The 21126-nt window shown below is 36.4% G+C and overlaps 1 protein-coding gene across 11 annotated transcripts in view; it reads left to right on the forward strand.

Annotated features, from left to right (window-relative positions):
* MBD5 (methyl-CpG binding domain protein 5) overlaps positions 1-21126 on the forward strand; it is a 447078-nt gene that overhangs the window by 402829 nt on the left and 23123 nt on the right. For 10 of the 11 annotated variants that reach the window (XR_010662489.1, XM_065931498.1, XM_065931500.1 and 7 more), the window contains 3 exons: positions 11445-12470; positions 14055-14263; positions 18181-19389. Coding sequence is in view for 10 of the 11 variants with exons in the window: in XM_065931498.1 (XP_065787570.1) it covers positions 11445-12470; positions 14055-14263; positions 18181-19389 (2444 nt within the window). In the remaining variant the exon portion in view is untranslated. The remainder of the gene's footprint in view (positions 1-11444; positions 12471-14054; positions 14264-18180; positions 19390-21126) is intronic. The other variant, XM_065931505.1, reaches the window with a different exon arrangement.

The following is a 21126-nucleotide window of genomic DNA, read 5'->3' on the forward strand; positions in this document are numbered from 1 at the left end:
TTATTTTTACCATTGACATTATTGTATCTCGTTATCTGCTATTAATGGAGACAGATTTATTTGAAAGTAGACACATTAGAAAGAACTGTATTTTGTTCAGTAGAGTCCTCAGAAATTGTTATTAAAAAAAACTGTAAAGAAGCACTACAGAGATAAATTCATGGAGACGTCTGAAAATTTGACCATAAGAATATTAGAAATACCCAGAATCCAACAATAATGATTTGAGAGATTGGTGGGAAATGACAAGGTGGAAATAAAAAATGAATATAGAGATAGTATTACTCAGATATGAAAACAGTGGGCTTTTAAAACCAGATTGCTACTGGAAGTGAGAAAACTGCTGAGGCTTTTAATAGTAAGCTATTGTGTGGTTATATATAGACTGCATTATACCACCATGCTAGAAAGGCATTATGACCTACATGTCTTTGTTGTTGATAGTAAAATCAAGTGTTTTCCTTCCTGGTGTCACTACTTATACCTGCCATTCTCCACAACTTCTGTTATGTGTTATGTTTGATGTCAGTATTTAATGAAGAACTGTTCATTGACCTCTTGTGTTAAAAAGAATATAAGGTGAAAAAGATAATTGAAATGATTAGTGCCTTCTTTAGTCTAAGAAATCTTATGAAGCTATTTTTATGTGTTTAACAGGATACTTATTCCAAAGGGGCTTCCAGCTTCCCAGTGACTCGTATTTCTTTTTAGATAATCTCAAATAAATGAAAATTTAATCTTATGCATTTAGCAGATTAAAGTTACATAAAGTCAGTAGCTATTTAAAAATACACTATATTTATTAAGCATACCTTCAATCATTTGGATGAGACATTGTTTGTCTCATTGTATTATATTTTTAAATTTTGATACCCCTTACCTCAACTTACTTTGTTTCAGGTCTAAGTTCATATTGCAAAGTGTACGTATTTTATTAATGATGTATTTTAATTTATCTATAATGGAAAAGACCGACATTTATTTATGTTCTTGTTTCTTCTGATTGTCAAGTTTAGACTTATTTTATATAGTCTTAGATGTATATTTTCTTGTTCCATGCCTCTCTGTAAAACATCAGATCTGGATTGCCAGTGCTGGGATTGTTGAAACACATATGTTGAAAATTTATTAATATAAGGAAAGTGTTAGCATATAAATAGCTAAAAGGGATGAGAATAAATGTCTAATAATGATATGGATGTGACCAATCATGTGTAAGAGAAAACATATGCTTGATAAAAGTGTAGGTCAATTAGAATTTTTTAAAGTATTAAACTTAATAAAATTAAATACTAATTAATGTACATAGATCTGATGTGCAGCTGGTAATAAAAATGGGTAGATTTACTAATGTAGCTCTTCTGATGAGCTGATTTATTGAAGAGGTCTCTAATATCATTTTTTTTAGATACACAGTGAACTGTGTCAGCTGAATGTACTGTCATGATAATTGCTTAGCATCCATCAAATAAACACCAGAGGTGGGCATTTACAGTGAGACAGCTGATGACAGACATGAACTCTCCCTTCAAGTTTTGCTAAGTATTCCTAGCATACTAGGAAGACATTAGAAGGAAACACATTTTATTCTTAAAATGTTGCTTTAATTATCCTTGAGTACCTATGATGTACTAGGTAACTTACCTGTATTATTTCTAATTTGTGTAGTCTTCCAAAGTATAAAGTGTTCTTGTGCTCATTCTACAGATGGGTAAATTGAGCCTCAGAGAACTTGAGTATCCAAAGTCATACATAATTGAATAAGGGTTTGAATTCAGGTTCATCTGATCCTAAAATCCATTTTCCTCCCAGCTGCATAAGTTCTTCATTGGAAGCATCTAGTTGTCAAAAATAGTTTTCCCTTTCAAATCTTTAAAAATATCCAAAAGACTGTGAATTGAAGCACATCAACGCATGTTAGAAACCATGTTTGTAAACTTTTGATGCACTTTTAGACCAAAGTCACTTATTTTGCCTTCTCTCTCTGGACTCTGATATCCTACTATACAATAACTAGGATGTTTGTGCCAATGCAGATAAAATGTCCACAATATCAAAAGAACTAGCCCTCATTTGTGAATTATATTTGGTAACCTTTATGTAAATGATTTTTGTATTGCCTCACTCAGATAAGAATGGGTTTCCTAGTGGGTGATGTGTCAGTAGGCCTTTGTAGGAGATAGCTGGGCCCATGCCAGCCCTGTCACTCCAGTTTTGATAGCACAGTGAGGGTGAGAGACACCTACAGGCGACGTGGCCCAAGTCTTCCTTGTGGTAGTGGAGCCTGAACAGAACTCAGATACCTCCTGCTCACCCCAGTGCCTTTTTTCCACTCTGCTAAGCAGCAGCTCAAAAATGTTACATTAAGACTACATTGAAGACCAGAAATCACTCTGAAAACATTTAACTTGATAGGCTATTTATTTTCAAGAACTTCTTTTATAGAGAGTTTTTTATTATAAACAACCCAAATATTCATGTTCTAGGTCTATATGTGAATACCAGTCCATATTTAAAATGTATTATAACTCATATATGAGAATTGAGGGCAAAGATGGTAAAAAAAAAAAAATCGGATAAAAGATACGAAATGCTTAGAAAACACTTCTAAAACTTAGAAGATATCAGGTTTTATTAATTCTATTTGGTGTTTTGAAACTGCCTTTCCACTGAAGCTCTCTGAACACTTTGCATTGCAAAGTTTACAGGTTTCTATTAACGTTTTGGCTATGAAATTACAAGTGAAGCTTAATATTTCCATGTAACAGATTTAGAAAATGACCAGTAGGATACTTAGTAACATCTCCTCAAGTTGTAAAAAAGAAGTTCTGGTGGATCTGGCAACCAAACCCAATCAGTTCCTCAGTCTCAGTCCAAACATTCAAACTGCTGAATGCAGGTATGTTATGAAATCCATCAGTCATATATACATTTAAAGCAACTTTCAGTTTATGAAGTTAGATGAATTTCAACATTTAAGTGGTTCCAGCATGTGTCCTGTTGTTTGGTTTAGGGAAGAATTCAAAATCAAGTGCCCTGACAGGCAGATTTCATCAGGGCCATGCCTCCTCAGGCCTCTGACCGCTGCCCACCTGTTTACTACAGAACAAAAACACACATGCCAGTAACTGGGGCCTTTGCAGAGGACCCAGCCCTTCGCGGCCCTGTGGGTTTTCACAATTTTCAAAGAAGCAAAAAGATTAGACTATTCTGCTAACCAACTTAATAACTGAAGCTTGCCTTCCTCCAAGTGATAAAGTCATTAAATACAACTTTTTCACTTTAAAATGCCTTTTATGGTCTCATTTTTTGGTAATAAACATTTAATCAGCTCTTCTAACCACATGAAAATAAAGTCCTCTGAAGGGGCAGAGTATGAGTTTGTACCAAAAGAGTAAATAATTCAATCATTTCTTTGCCTTAACGCTTAAAGATACACATCGACTAACAAGAATATAAATAAACCTGTGAAAAAATATATGCTCATGAATATTTATATATATATATATATTTAACTCTGGAAAAGAAAGTGTTTTTTCAGCACAAAATACATTTGATTGAAACTCAGTGCAACCTCTGAACTGGTAGGTATAAGAAACTTAGAGACCACAAAAGCATACTTCAGATATAAACTTGGCTTTTTGTTCTTTTGTTCTCTGTGTTTATTTATTCTTGGAACATCCCAGTGAAGAGAGGGAAATTGTCATTCCCTTCATTTGAGGTTATAGTTGCAAAAAGGTTATGGGATAAAAATACTCCAGGATGGATTATTGTACATGTTAGCTCTCTCAGGATATGGGACGTTTGAAGGGAAGTAAGCCTCTTGTCTAATGTAGACTTATATAGAGTGAAAAAAGGCAAAGATTCCTTTAAGACTGTGACTGAATTAACAATAGTTGCTATTGAAAGTATTTCCACCCAAGTTTTTAAATGCCTAGATTCCTCATCCGATTGATGCACAGACTTCTAGGTTGAAAGTTGCCCTTTGCTCTTGTTTTTTTAACCAAATACCAAAACTATATTAAATTCTTGATTATGTGATAAAAATCTATGTCTATTCTTTTAGATAAATTTTTGCAAAATGAGCCATTTCTTCTTTGCTGTAAGATATTTTTACAACAGACAATGTCTTGCTGTTTAAGAAGGTTTCCTAATATCAGGGTTACACCACTTGCTTTGTTTACATAATCCAGGTTTAATGTTTCCTCGTGTACCAAAAAAGGAATTAAAATATGTTTGAATTTAGACATCGAGTCTATGTAATCAAAAGTGATAACAGAACTCATAGTGGTGTGATATGTTTGCTGATTCAATGATCTATTTTGTACCTTTCAAGAAATAAATTGTCCCAGTGTGCAAATTGGGAGAATTTTATTCTATTGCAATACACTAAGCTCACTTATAAAACCACTATAAATCCTTAAGCTCTCAAGGAGATGCCTAAGCTTTATTTACTAAAATCAAGTGGTCTAAAAATATTGAAGTAGCCTCTAAAATACCCAAATTCTAGGCAGTAAAGTTAACTCTACCAAGATCCAACTCATTAAAAATAATGCTGAAACATAATTCCTACAGTGTCATCAAAACAAATTTCATTTCCACATGCATGTAGTACTAAATAAATCATAAGCTTCTACCTTCTAGGAACTTCTATCAAACAACATTAACGTTAATGAAGGAAAGAGTAGAGTAAAAGTTATTTTCTAAGAATTGTACTTCTGGCAAAGTCAAAGTAACAACTCACCATTTTACAGATTTAGAATGGAACTAGTCAGAAGTCTGCAGGTGTTGCCAAGATACTCCTGGGGTAGGAGCTAATCCAGGGAAGTTCAGAATCTCTCTCCAAGACCCATGGGTACAGGTATAGGAGAGAGTAGTATTTATCACAGATGCCCTAGAGCAGGGTTCCTGGACTGCATAACTCCACAGGGATACCTGCCACACTAGTCTGCTAAGTATGCTTCCTGACACAGTTCCATAGATCATCCCCCACAAAGCTGAGCAACTGAGAGGCCTGATCCTAAAGCAGTCTTTCTCAAACTTTTTTTTTACATCTAATTTCTTTCTAACAAGAAATTAACTTGGATTCCATTTCACCAAAGATAAGTTTTTTAATGTACAACAAAAATTTCTTGAATAAACAGTCCATGTGATGCACTCTGCCATTCTATCTCATCCTATCTTATCCTATCTCATTCTATTTTTATGACAGTCATGATCCACTAAAATTATTTCATCACCCACTAACAGAGCATGCCCCAGCATTCACATGTATAAGTTAACAGAATCAGTTTCCAAGAAATAATATCATGGCTATGCATTGTACTTTTTTTTCTTTACTATTTCATTTTTCAAAATATACTGACTGAGGGTATACAAAATTGATTTTACAGCCTTTAAATAGCTCTCAACACTGTCTTAAGATATTCATGAGGTAGTTAACTCAGTATTTGTTGAGCATCTAGTATGTGCTCAGCACTGTTAAGCACTGAAGATAAAATTGTATACAATGGAGGGACACAAAGTTAACTATTAATAACCTAGAAGCTACTTGCTCTGCTCATTAAACAAAATGGGATAAGTCCCCAGTTCAATATTGATAGATGGAGCATATTAACTGTTATTCTAGCATACGGAGAGAACAGAAATCCTACCAACCAAGAGAATTAACCTCCTCTCAGCATTTGTTTCCTTACAATAACTATTAAGAAAAATGTGATAAAAAAGCATTTGCAAAACAAAAAACCATTGTTACTTGAGAAACTGAAAAATCTCAAGCTTGTTTTTTTTTTCATTTCAACAGCTTTTAGAGTAATCCTATGTGTTAATAAAGGAAGCAGAAATGATCAGTAATAAAACACACAGTTTTGTCTGACCCCATAAGAATGGCCTCCTCGATCCAGTCATCATCACTCTGACCTCATACTCCAAGGTACAGGCTACATTCCTTCCTTCCACTGGTCTTGCCTCTTCCCTAAGAGGTTGGCCCTGTTGACGGTAGAGAGTATTTTCTCAGATACTGCCACCGATCCCTCCCCTCTCTTTTCCTCCTAAGTTGTTTTCGTTTTGATGAAGAACAAATAGACACTAGTTCCTAGGCTTCCTGCCTACTTCTGGCAAGGGAATGCTGGGTGTTTATGTCAACATCCAAGGCACAAGACAGAGATTGATATATCTTTGTAAATACATGTGACCATGTCATTACTAAGGCTTTGGGAAACTAATGGAAGATCTAGATTGCTCATAAAAATTATCTTTCAATTTTTTAAATCAATCCTTTAAATAAAGAGGAGAAATTTTTTCTATTTTCGTGGGATTGAAAAGTATATTTACTTCTCTTGTCTCTAGAAGCATTCATTTTTATTAAGGATTATCATTGATCCTGTTTGCAATTGAAATACACTTGCCAAAGCAAATGATAAAGATCAGATAGTGAAGGAGTACCTTCTATATGATTTATTTCTTAGGTTCTTGAATTTTGTGGCTAAAAATCAGTATTTGGGCTTATCCATTTAGAAAAAGTTCTGTAGCATGAAGCTATATTTATCAAAATTGGGACTGTAGGCCGAACTGGTGTTATGGCATTTTTTAATTATTTTTATTTGAAAGATAATTGCTTTACAATATCGTGTTGGTTTCGGCCATACACCAACGTGAGTCAGCCATAGGTACATATGTCCCCTCCCTCTTGAACCTCCCTCCCACCTCCCACCCCTTCCCACCCCTCTAGGTTGTCACAGAGCCCCAGCTGGAGTTCCCTGAGTCATGCAGCAAATTCTTATTATAATGATATTTTTAAAACACCTGTTGGTCAATTGAAATGAGCCTTATGCCCTCTGTATGCACATACAAAGACATGTGCAACAGGATCAATACTTAAGGGCCAACTGTGAAAGAGTTTAGCCTAATATGAACAATGACTTTTCTCAGAGTATTAGTGACAAGAGAAAAAAAATCTAAAGGGGTAGACACTACCTTTGTTTTGAAAAACAATTTTTAAAAAATGAGATGAAACATCTCAAGAATGAAATTTAGTAACAGGAAAAATATCCTTTAAAAAATCCTGAAAAGAAATTACTGATGCTATTTCTTTATATACACTCATATACAGACACACACATTATAAATTATATGTGTGTGTGAAGAATACACTTTACATCTGGAAATCTGCCCCACAGGAAAAACTCCCACTGGTGTTTCCTAATTGTACTGGACTATCTCAATCTCTGATTGGGTGTCTAGGAATATGATCTCACACCAGGGATGTTTGTTTGGGTAGATTTCTAGTCTTAATTTCTTACTTCTTTAAAAGTAACAGAAACAATGAGAAAAAGAAGTTATGCCAGTTTGTGGTGCTGCTGGCTGGTGTGAAATAAAAATTCTTTCCAATTAAAGAACTTCTCCAGCTTGCTAACTTGTTCCAGGCTCCCAGCTGCCTTTTAGTTATTTAACTGCTAAATGTTCGGTGAATAGTTTGCTTTTTTAAAAACTCAAAAAAAAAAAAAAAAAAAAAAACTATCTCCTTCATTAGATTAAGCACTAAACAGCTGCTCCCACCAAAAAAAATTAGCTTTGAGAAAACGTTTTTCCCCACATGCTTCAACAGTTGATAGTTTTTTATGCAGAGATAAGTAGTAAGTTCACCAGAGAAGGCCTATTCAAGATTAAGTGGTTCAAAAATAAGCAATTTCCAGTTTTCTTCCCAGCTATAAAAATTGACGGAATCCTCTTTCAGTGACCTCAAGCAATAATGAGTAACTATAAGAATTCAGAGTACTTTGGGATGGACCTCTTCCTCTGTAAGATTATTTCAATTCTCCAGCATACCTGGGAGTCTTATAAAGTAAATTGACATCTTCCAACCATCTCCTTTCCAGCAGCCTTTATCTCCTGGCACTGGACCAGGAGATAGAGTCAGTTTTCACAATACAAGAGTCACAATACATGAGACAAGAGTCAGTTTTCACTTTTTCTACAAATTGGTGGTATTCTCTCCTCCACATACACACTTGCCACATACAGAGAGAAAGTGATCTGATGTCTTAGAAGTTGAATGCATGTTTTACAATCTTAATAGATTGATTCAACCAACATTTTTTGAATGCCAACCATGTGTTAGAGACTCTTAGGTCTTGGAAATACAGAGGGAAATAAGTAATCTTTTATTTTAATGGTTTAGAAAGATGATTTTCAGTACCTTCACTGCTAGTCTAAGGCAGCAGGTTTAACCAGGGTTGGGAGGGCTGGGGTGGGTAGAAAAGCAGCGTACAATATTTTAAGTCATATTCCTTTGTTTTGAGGATAAATAGGATTCTTATTACCCTCCATACACTTTATTACCTCCTTGTCTATTTTAAAAATTACTTTGCTTCCACTTAGAAGCCCATTCTGTCTCCTTTTCCCCTCCCAAATCCCGGATCAAAGGTTACCACTTGCTTAGTTTTTCCTAACACCTTCAGTTTTACAATTGTCCCCTTGTTATATACCTGCTATAGTTCCTAGCATATTGCCTTGTAGTTAAACTAACTTTATGAAAAGAGCTTTAAAATTTCCTGGTTCATAATAAGCTCTCAATAAATATTTATTTGAGACAGACAGGTAGATCTGTGTGTTTATCACATTGTCTAAATTCTGCTATCCTGAAAGAATAGGCAGGGTGTTGTGTTATTGTTGTTGTTTGTCAGTATCATCATTTTTACCCTTTTGTTCAGCAGAGTATACTTGATTGTTGAATTGGTGTGTTGAAAACTAGGGAAAATAAAAAATACGCCTTGATCCACATATTACCCTTAAGAAGCTTGTGATACTCACCACCTTCTATTTGTAATGCAAAAATATACCCAGAATAACTGTATTTTCTTTATTGTAATTCCTCAAGAATATTTAGATGGAGAACTTTTAGAATAATGTCCCCAAATGACTACTTTCATTAATCCTAAAAATGGATGTTTCTCTTTCACAAAATAAAGATAAAAGAGTAATAACCTCTAAGGAAATCCTTCATCTACAAAGCTTTATCATATACACACTAGACTATTTTGGAAATATACTCTTGACTGTGATTAGAGGAATGGTGATCTGTATATTTAAATATGTCATTATTATTTAGCAGATAGGGGAAAAAGCCATAGATAGTGATTACTAGTAAATAAGAGTTTTTATTAGCTTGTTCAAAAAAATGGTTTCCAAATGTAAATAAAGCAAAGTACCTGTTTATGGAAATGGCAGCATGATTTACAAAGTACTGAAATGTTTAAGGTGTTACTGTTTTTTATCACAGATCTGAATTAATATTTAAAGATTTGTATACCCTATGCCTACCTCAGCATCTTATCTCCTTTAAATGCAACAGTGAGAGCTTTAAAAAAATAAATAAGTAAAGTAGACCACAACACCTAGAATACTTGCAAAGTCATGCTATAGAGATATAGGTGTTGGATATGCTGATTTTATACTTACTACTGTTACCACATCATCACAACTAAATTTAGCTACTAATATCAATAACGATGACAATGATAGATAGCTCCTTTTATTTGTATACTTTTACGTATTGCCAGCCTTTCACTTACCCGTCTTTGAGGCTCACAACGATCATGTCAGTAAATTTCCTTAGAAAAATTCAAAGGTAGGAAACTTTAATATACAGGAAGATGTCCATCCCCATGTTATATATAATAATGAGAAAATAAAAATATGAATGCCAAACTTTATCAGATAGTTCAATAAATACCATCAGTCCATATGCTACATGGTTAAAAGTATTCATATAGAGTCTATATTTCAAAAAGGAAAAAGCCTTGTGTTATTCTGGTAGGAGAAATAAGTAAAATATATCATTGTATTTGTACTTCTATTACAACTATGGAAACATTTCTGTGTATTTGGACAAGGCCTCAATGGTAACATAGTCATATATAAAGTTTGTTGTGATGGCATAGCACAGCAGTAAAATGTTTGAATTATTTTAGATTTTCAGTAACACTGTATTGTTCATTATAACATACATGTTTAATACTTTAATAAATGTATGTGGTTATAATAATTAATATTTGCTAAATGTATGTATTATAAAACAATGCATTTCTTTAGGGTAAGACATTTTCCAAAAGATGCTTGTAGGTTCCTTGTCAACAGAATGTGACTCTCACCCTCCCCACACCCGCCTTGTGCATCTGGATCACCACGGGTGCTTTCAAAGAATACCAGTGCCCAGGCTGTCCCCCAGGAGATGAGTTCTCTACTGCTCTTGGTTGGGGCCCAGACCTGGGTTGGTTCGTTGCCTTATTTGTTTTGTGCAGCTTGGATTGGTAACAACTAAAACAATTATAACGCACACCTCTAATTTTATTATTAAATTCCTTGAATTTTCATCTTTAGCATCCATAAGACTTTCACAATTAAGAATACTATTTGGATGAAGACTGGTCTTTTTAAGGGATCATGAGTATAAAGTATCTTTATGCTATTAGAATGACAAAGATTTAAAAATAATGATAAAACACAGTGCTGTTTATAGAAATATAAATGGAATGCATATTGATCAGCTACACTGGAGGGCAGTCTGACAATGTGTATCCAGAGCTTTAAAATATATATAAACCTTTTGTCCCTGAAACTCTACTTTTAAGAATTTTTCCTTAGAAAACAATTGAACATATTAGCAAAGATGAGTAAATAAGAATGTTTATCATAGTGTTGTTTAAAATAGTAAAAGATTGTAAACTGTCAAAATATCCACAAATATGGATTGAATAAATTATGGTATATCCATACATGATACTAGTAAAATAGATCTATAGTTAACATAAAAGAATAATAACAATGTATTGATAAATGAAAAGTTATAAAACAATATGATTTCTGTTTTTGTTAAAAATATATGTAACATATATATGTGTGTGTGTGTCTGCATATGTAATACATACATACAGGTGGAAAACCCCAGAAAACTATACACTAAAATACTAATAGTTATATTTACATAGGTACTTTTTATTTTGTTTTGTATTCTCATGCATATTCTATTTGTTTTTTTCCCTTAAAAGAAAATACTAGTAATATAAAGACCAAAAACTTTTTTTTAATGTAAAAATATATTCTGGAAAATGAAACCTTGTTACTTGTTTCTACCCAAATGAATGGACTACAACACAGCTTCCCGCATTTTCACTTTGTCTGGCTGTGAAAAACAATATACTTGACAGAACAGCTATTTCTCAAAGTGCTAAACTTCTCCAGCATATTTATGTTCAAAGTAGATTAAGAAGTATGAAGTTGAACTTGTTTCATTAACATGTCAGATCATCTCTAATTACAATCTGGTTAGCCTCTACAAAGATGGCATGTAATATATTCATCGAAATGTATCTCAATGTATTTTTATAGAGAAGTCTTCCTTAACCTCCGTAATTAATAAGTGGGTTTTTTCCCCTTTCTTTCAGGCGGTTCAGGACCATCCTCCTCCATAGCCATAGCTGGCATCAACCACCCTGCCATCACAAAGACAACATCTGTTCTTCAAGACGGCGTCATAGTCACCACCGCAGCTGGAAACCCACTGCAGAGTCAGCTGCCCATTGGGAGTGATTTTCCTTTTGTTGGCCAGGAGCACGCACTTCATTTTCCATCCAACAGCACTTCAAACAACCATCTTCCACACCCCTTGAACCCCAGCCTCCTCAGTTCTCTACCTATCTCTTTGCCAGTGAATCAACAGCATCTCCTAAACCAGAATCTATTAAATATCCTCCAGCCTTCAGCAGGAGAAGGCAAGTCTGAGATCAACCTCCACCCTTTAGGTTTTCTCAACCCGAATGTAAACGCTGCTTTAGCTTTTCTCTCCGGTGACATGGATGGGCAGGTATTACAGCCTGTTCACTTTCAACTCTTAGCAGCCCTGCTTCAGAACCAAGCCCACGCAGCTTCCATGCTTCCCCTGCCATCTTTCAATCTGGCCATCTCAGATCTTTTGCAACAGCAAAATACCCCCTTACCCTCATTAACACAGATGACAGCCCCACCAGACCATGTGCCAAGCAATCAGTCAGAGAACAGCCGAGCTGAGACCCTTTTAACCAACCCCCTGGGGAACCCTTTACCAAGCTTTGCAGGCAGTGACACTACTTTTAACCCCCTCTTCCTCCCAGCTGTCACTGGGGCCTCAGGATTAATGGCCTTGAATCCCCAGCTGTTGGGAGGTGTCCTGAACTCGGCATCGGCCAACACCGCTAATCATCCAGAGGTTTCCATAGCAACTTCTTCCCAGGCAACCACTACCACAACCACTGCATCAGCAGCAGTGGCAGCACTGACTGTCTCAACACTTGGTGGGACAGCAGTGGTGTCAATGGCAGAAACATTGCTGAATATATCTAATAATGCTGGGAATACACCTGGTCCAGCTAAACTCAACAGTAACTCTGTGGTGCCACAGCTACTTAACCCTCTACTGGGGACAGGTCTGCTTGGTAAGTTAAATTTTTTCACACATTTTTACAAAAGAAACGTTTTTCTAATTCTATTTTCTCCTTAAAAAAAGAAAACCTCCATTTTGTCACACTATTTTTAAAAATGTTTTTGTTATGTCACAGCTTGCTTAAGGAAGAACTAAATATAATAACACCCACACACAACCATAGTTATACAAACATGAAAATGACTTTTTCCTTTTCCCCTATTCTAGAAATACTAAATGTCATTTTAATCTGCTTTCTCTTCTAATTCTGATGCCACCTAAACCTAACCTACTCATCATTCTCTTAAGCCAAGTAGTGTCTTATTTTTCAAATAACTAAAGCACAGGTACACCTTAAAAATAACATTGATTTGAATTTTCGTTGATGTGGCATCACAGGGTTAGTATGAGCAGCTGCACTGTGGATGAAAACAGTTTGAGGAAGTGCTTTTCCAGGGGATCCCTAAATTAATGAAACTAAATGCTTATCCAGCAAAATAAGAAACAAGACAAAAAAACATTCAAAGTTATGCTTGCCCAAGTTCAAGGAAACGAATAGCTACTGCTCGGTTTTCTCAAGTAGTATTATCCTTAAGAACTTTGTGGCTTAAAAACAAAACCCTTTATGTAGATTATCTTATCTCAAAAAACTAATAAAATCATGTCAAGTATATTCAGCTGTTTGATGCAGGTAATTGTAGTATAGAGATGGTGCCCATAAAGTCTGGAAACATAAGCAAATGTACATGTTATTGTCAAGGGCATCTTCAGTAGCTAAAAAAATAATATGTTTCTAGCTTCCATCAGCACCTTTATAAAATAGTTTAATTAGTCCTATTTGGCAATCAAATTAGTGTAGTAAAGAACCTGAAAAGTCCTACAGATTTCAAGTTACAACTTGACAATTTCTATGACATTATCCTCAAAATAATGTCAATGTAATTTCAAAACAAGTCAGTTTTGAAGTTCGAATAAAACTTTGGTATTAACTACCCTATGTGATTATATAACATTTATTTTTAATGACTATGAGAGTGAATTTTTCTGTATTACTAGCTTTCTTTACAATTTTAATTTTAGGTAACCAAAATACCAAATACATATTTTGTGTAAAGACAAAATATACATTAAAGACAAAATACATATTAATACATATTTCTAAACCAAATTTAATTTGACTTGGTGGTAGTTATTATTATGGCTTAAGAACTACGTTTTATAAACAGGCCTGACCAGGCCCACATATTTTAACTATCTTATGATTGCTAAAGCATTTAGGGCTCATTTTAACCTTTAATTGTGGTTGCTTTAACAAAAATGGCTTTGAGGAATTCTATGACACTGAAGATCAATATATAAGGATTGGCTAATGGATAGACCAAAGACTAACTAGTCTCTCCATGATATAAAATCAAAACACTAATTATGAAAGATAAATAATAAAATTAGTCTTTCTTACCACTTAGTAAGACTTTGAGGAGGAAAAGAGTTACCATGTAAGTCTAGTTTTTAGTTTTTTTAGGAATCCTCAAGAAAGATAGGCATAGGACCTCCAAAGAATCACACTGACTTATATTTTATATTTTTCATACTATAGGTGACATGTCCTCAATAAACAGTACTTTGAATAACCATCAACTGACTCACCTACAGTCGCTGTTAAACAACAATCAGATGTTTCCTCCAAATCAGCAGCAGCAGCAGCTTCTTCAGGGGTACCAGAATCTCCAGGCATTTCAAGGACAGCCCACAATTCCTTGCCCAGCTAACAATAACCCCATGGCTTGTCTCTTTCAGAACTTCCAGGTACTCTCCTTTCCTGGGTTACTTTAGTAGAAAACAATGTTTACTACTTGTTTTGCTAAATTGGGAGAAACAGACAAAAGAAGGTGATTATGGATCTTTTCACCTCTACTTACTATTATTCCTCAGTAATGAATGTTGTTAAAGTTTCAGTGTTTTTGTTTGAAGCATTTTATTTTGTCTGAAGCGTTTCAGTGGTCCTTTAGAAGTTGTTATTAAGAACTGATCATGTTACCCTCTTAAACCCTTTTGTGGTTTCCCATTGCTCCAAGGGCTTCCCTGGTGACTCAGTGGTAAAGAATCCACCTACCAATGCAGGAGGCTGGGGTTCCATCCCTGGGTCAACAAGATACCCTGGAAAAGGAAATGGCAACCCACTCCTGTATTCTTGCAGGAAATCCAAGGGACAGAGAAGCCTGGTGGACTACAGTCCATGGGGTCGCAAAAAGAGTTGGATACAATTTAGCAGCTAAACAACAGCATTGCTCCCATGATTAAAATCCACATCCTTAATGTGTTCACCTGCCTCACTCCCCAGCACCAGCTCACACCACTCTCTCCCTGACTTCAACCACTTGGTCTTCTTTTACTTCTAAAGGCAAATAAATTCCTGATAGATTAAAGAGCTGGATGGAAAGAGGAACATTAAATAAATACATGAAGAAAATACAGAAGATTTTAAAATAATCTCAGGCTAGAAAAGGCTCTTTCAGCAAGGCACGAAACTAAGGAGTCGAAAAGAGGTAACAGAGTTGAATGCATAAAATTTCAAATCTGTATGATTAAAGATATTCTAAACAAAGTTGAAGACAGGTGGCAACCTGGGAGAAGTTACTGGGTTGGCCAGAAAGTTTGTTCATCGGCCGCATCCAAACGAACTTTTGGCCAACCTAATACATGCATAATAATAGCAAATAATTGCCATTCATAATATTTTAAAAGCTCCTACAAATTAGGAAGAAAAAAGAATCGATTAGAAAAATGAGCAATAGAAATGAACAGACATTTCAGAAAATTAAACAATAATTAGTAATAAATATGAATAACCAGAATTATACAAATTACAACATTACTATGTCCATCAGATAGATGATATCCTTTGCTAACAAAGGTGTGGGGAAATGGATTCTTTCAGATATATTGTTGGTCTGATTGTATGCTGACATAATCGTTTTAGAGGGTGATTGATAGTTTATCAATTTTATATATACACACACACACAAACACACACACATATATGTGTGTCTATATATGTGTGTGTCCTTTGACCCACAAGTTCAACTTTTATATTTTGGAGAAATCAAGGCACAATGTAGAATGTTTTGTTGCAATTTGATTTGTGGTGTCAAAAATTAGAAACCACTTAAGCAACCATCAGTAGGAAAATAGTTAAATATTGAGTATGTCTTGCTATCTTCATCTATCTAGTAGTTTTGAAGATTAGGTAGGTTTATATAATCTGATATAGAAAGATCCATAAGATTACAGAACTCCAACACTGTTGTATTATAGAAAAGTACTAAAATATAATACCACTTATGTGAAAAAAAGAAATGAGGCAAGGGAAAAGGAAGGTGTGAAAGAAAGAAGGGAAACTAGATGTATATCTGCACACTTGAGGTATTAAAAACAAGTCTATGAAGATATACTCGAACACTGATCACTTTTGAGAAAGACATGGAATCAGAGTGGGATGCAAAAGTATAGATTTGGGTGGGAAAGGGATGAAGAAAGCTTTTCTCTTTTGGACAATGAAAAAGTACTCATATAACAAAATAATTTAGAAGAGAAGAATAAGCTCTCAACCATGTCATTGAGTAAATAATTAGGTAAAGCCTGAAGGGAATCCATTAGATTTAGAAGTTAGAACATCAGTAACTTGGTAGAATGCAGTTTTTGCGAGTTAGGGGAGCAGGAGCCAGATTGCAATGGATGGAAGAATTAAAAATAAATTAGAGTTTGGATTACTCTTTTAAAAACTTTTAAAAACTTAACTACAAAGAACATAACAGAAATAAAATAGTGCCCCAAGGCAGGCATAGGCTGAATGCAAACTTATATTGATAAAATATGGAAGCCATGCATATAGTTGAATGCTAAAGAAAAGAGACCCCCCTCCCCCCAAAAAAGTAGAAGAGATTGAACATAATGAAGAAAAGGGATAACAGATAAGGCAAGATCCCTGAGGAAAGACTTGGTATCCAGAGTATAAACAGAGTACTTACTCTTAGAGAGCAGAGGGAGCGCCTCTTGCACTGGGAAAGAGGACAGGATCAGGGACACTTTGTTGCAGGGAACTGTGCTGCCAGAAGGCAGGGAGTAGCGGAGTATAAGTGGAGCAGGTAATCGCACCCCACTCCAGGATTCTTGCCTGGAGAATTCCAAGGACAGAGAAGCCTGGTGGGCTGCAGTCCTTGAGGTCGCACAGAGTTGGACACGACGAAGCGACTTAGCAGCAGCAGCAGCAGAGTATCAGAATAATGAGAATTCCTAACCTATAAACTTGATTATCTCTGTTAAGTAGGGTCAATTACTAAGAGTAATGTGGGAAGTAGTATAGCTGGCTTGAGGAAGTGGATAAAATCTGAATAGTTGTGACGGAGAGTTACCTAACCAGAGGATCATAGGATTGATGGGAATACAAACCCCCAGCTGAGATTGGAAGCCATAAGTTCCTATGGATAGATGCTCAGCATCCTCACTGTGCATATAGATACATAAGGCAGGGAGCTAAATTGACCCAAGATTGGGATTTTTATCTGGTAGGTATAGATAAGGGGAGAATGGCAGGAAAGTAGTTATGTTGCTGATGGATCCCAGGTTCTGGTTTAGAAGGAAAAGATGTAAAGACAGGAAGGGAGTGATCATGGGTGAGTGAAGCAGGGGGTCGGGGGACGGGAAATCCAAAGCACCCAGGTTCTGGAGAGCAATTCTTAGCTGGAATTGGTGAAACTAGAATAACCTGTGGACTTTTTCAAAGTGCACTCATCATTCCCATGCTGAGCATTGGTACTCTTCACTGGCCATTTCCTCCCATCACCTCTTCCCAATGAAGCATCACCTCTGAGGAGAGCCATTATCACTGTTGACAGCATGGGAATGTCCCTCAGGCAGTGACCCAGTAAGGCTGAAGAGCTGGTATTACTACCCTATCTAAAGACTTCAAAAATTCAGTGTCATACCAGAAATAGTTTGGGGACTTCCCAGGTGGTGCTAGTGGAAAGGAGTCCTCCTGTCAATGCAGGAAATGCAAGGGTCACGGGTTCAATCCCTGGGTCAGAAAGATCCTCTGGAGTAGGAAGTGGTAACCAAGTCTAGTATTCTTGCCTGGAAAATCCCATAGACAGAGAATCCTGGCAGGATACAGTCTGTGGGGTCACAAAGAGTCATACAGGAGAAATAGTTCATTGTTAAGAAAGGGGTGTGTATATATATATATATTTTGTTTGTTTGTTTTATCTTATATTTCACTTAATTCAGTAGAAATATCAATGAGTTAGAGATCATTTTTAAAACCTGTCTCCCTTTTTAATGTGAGCAATGCTGGTGACAGACTTGTTTCTCTCTTTGAATTCCAAGTTGAAAACCTGTGATGACACTAAAAACATGGAATCATCGCCTGAAAACCTTTCGTGTCCAACCACCTCAACTGTAATTTTTCTAGAGAATGTTTAGTAATATAATTTTTTAATCTGTTATATGATTCCAATCAAAGAAACAGTACCCAAGTATAATCGAGACATGTCTTTCTATACCGAGTGACTTCTAATTTCATTTTTGAGTCTTATTCTTTCTTTATATGGCCTTCCTTATTATAGTCATTGGTCTTCTGGTAAATCTGAAAATTGCAGTCTTTCTCTTTAAGGACTTGAATTTTTTTTTCTCTCTCTGTCTCACTACTTCCTGTCTATTTCTTTAAGGTGAGAATGCAGGAAGATGCAGCTCTCCTAAACAAAAGAATAAGCACTCAGCCGGGGCTCACAGCACTTCCTGAAAATCCAAACACTACACTTCCACCTTTCCAAGACACCTCTTGTGAGTTGCAATCGCGGATTGACCCATCTCTAGGTCAGCAGGTGAAGGATGGCCTCATCGTGGGGGGCCAAGGCGATGCTTCCGTAGATGCTATTTACAAAGCAGTTGTGGATGCAGCCAGCAAAGGGATGCAGGTTGTCATCACCACTGCTGTCAACAGTACAACTCAGATCAGCCCCATTCCGGCTCTGAGTGCCATGAGTGCCTTCACTGCTTCCATTGGTGACCCATTAAGTCTCCCCAGTGCTGTGAGTGCAGTCATTCATGGACGAAACATGGGCAGTGTGGATCATGATGGGCGGCTGAGGAGCGCAAGAGGGGCTCGGCTCCCCAGCAGTCTGGACCACGGGAAGAACTCCAGTGAAGGAGATGGCTTTGACTATTTCAAGTCAGCGAGTTGCCACACATCTAAAAAACAGTGGGATGGGGAGCAAAGCCCTGGAGGGGAGCGAAACAGGTGGAAGTGTGAGGAATTTTTAGATCGTCCAGGCCACATCCACAATAGTCCTTGTCACGAAAGGCCCAACAATGTATCTACACTGCCATTCCTGCCCGGGGAACAGCACCCAATATTGTTACCACCAAGAAACTGTCAAGGGGATAAAATTTTGGAGGAGAATTTCAGGTATAATAACTACAAAAGAACTATGATGAGTTTTAAGGAGAGACTAGAGAGCACTGTGGAAAGATGCGCACACATTAACGGGAACAGATCTCGGCAGAGTCGGGGCTTTGGAGAGCTGCTGAGCACTGCAAAGCAAGACCTTGTCCTAGAGGAGCAATCTCCGAGCTCCTCCAATAGTTTGGAGAGTTCTCTGGTCAAAGACTACATCCATTACAATGGAGACTTTAATGCCAAAAGCATTAACGGGTGTGTACCTAGCCCTTCAGACGCTAAAAGCATTAGTAGTGAAGATGACTTAAGGAACCCAGACTCCCCCTCTTCAAATGAATTGATCCCTTATAGGCCAAGGACGTTCAACGTTGGCGACTTGGTCTGGGGCCAAATCAAAGGACTGACTTCCTGGCCTGGAAAATTAGTCAGAGAAGACGACGTTCACAGTTCTTGTCAACAAAGCCCCGAGGAAGGGAAGGTATACCAATCTTTATCCATTGTCAAATACTAACCTTTGTTCAGATGTCAGTTCTTATTTTCTGTTATCATCACTTTGGATTCTTCATGACTCATTGAGGTCTCACAAACTTCTGGAGCATAAATGAAGAGGGGATGGTTGTAGTCACCAAAATGTCGTTTCATCAAGGGGTGAGTTGTGAAGCATTTCTAGATCCCACTAGGGTTCAGCATGGCTCTGACCCAGGAACCAGATTTCCAGAATTTGGTTAACTTGGGCTTTCTTCCTTGCATGTGCCTACTTCTTCATTTATACAGAGAATGAAGGCAAGTAGCAATGATGAGGGGAGAAAAATCTGGCAGTTGTTAGAACCCAGCAGTGTGGCAGAGGTAGGGGTCCTCCCAGGTGACAGAAAGTGCCAGGGGATTGGACCTCTCCCATGTGCTGATGTGTGATACCCAAAGCTGGGGAGAAGCTAAAACTGATGTGGAGTTGCAGCCATTTCTGGAAACAGGAGGTAACATCTGAATTTTGAATGGTGTCTCCTTTCAGGAAAAGTTCTGGGTCTTTGAAACATATGGAACTGTTTAACCCCATAGTCTGGTTCTACTTAACACAATCTGATCGCATAAATTAAATGAAAACTTCTCCATGAAACTACCATTCAATTTAGAAGAAATTAGTAAGGGTCTTCTGAGCTTTCCCCCTCCCCACAATTGGTAGAATTGACGCACTAGGCGAGAAATATGCAGAATGTTCAAAGTAGATAGAAAAATTTGTATCTGAGCAGGAGATGAAAATAATGCACATTCTCTACATAGGATGAATAAACATGTAATTTTTCATCTCCTTAGGAAATAAAAATTCCTTTTACAGGTATATATTATTCTCTTAAAGATTATATTGTATAAAGCTATTTCAACTCTGGTCAAACCTCCGCTGGCATTTAGGTTTAATGGCAAAGGAAACCAAAAGCATTTTGTCAGCACAATAAAAGGATTGTCTTTCTCCAAATGACCGGGAGGTCCTTAAACTTATTGCTTATAATGTCTAGTATATACTTGTCAGGATACACTTTCAGCATAATGTTTCTCCCTTTGATAAGAAAATGAATTCCATATTCCTATTCACAAAACATTTTACTCTCTAATCTCTCCAAGACCAGACAGACATTCTTTGGGTTGATAAACCTAAATATTTTTGACAGTTTATTCAAGAAATAATTAGAAACAGCAAAATTGGGCTTTTATGATATAAATGGAATTGCTACAAATACAAGATGTAGGCATTGCACTGTTTTATGATCTGTGCAGATAAAACCAAGTCTTTTTTACTGTGCCACTTTACAAAAAAAAAAAAAGCTTAACTAACAAAAAGATTATGGCTTCCCTTCCCTGGAAACATTCTTCCTGTCCTACAAGCCTTGTCTTTTTATGTCCTCAGGAGGATAAAGGCACGTACTTTTAACACATTTCACTTTAAACCATGATCCTAATCTGCTTAGTCTGTGTTAGCAAACTCCTGGGATTGAACGCCTCACTGATGTTTAGGGAGATGCACCTAAAAAAAAAAGAATCATTATCTAAGAGTCCAAGAAACATTTTTTTACTTTATTTAAATAATCAGCTGGTTTTCAATCACTATAAAATAAAAGTGTTTCACAAAATTCAGATTCTTTTTCCTTGTTATTGGCAATGGCTGAATTCCTAACAGGGAGCATAAAATTGTTTATGTAAATTCAAATATCCCCTCACCCAT

Source organism: Muntiacus reevesi, chromosome 3 (genome assembly GCF_963930625.1).
Source record: "Muntiacus reevesi chromosome 3, mMunRee1.1, whole genome shotgun sequence".
NCBI lineage: Eukaryota > Metazoa > Chordata > Mammalia > Artiodactyla > Cervidae > Muntiacus > Muntiacus reevesi.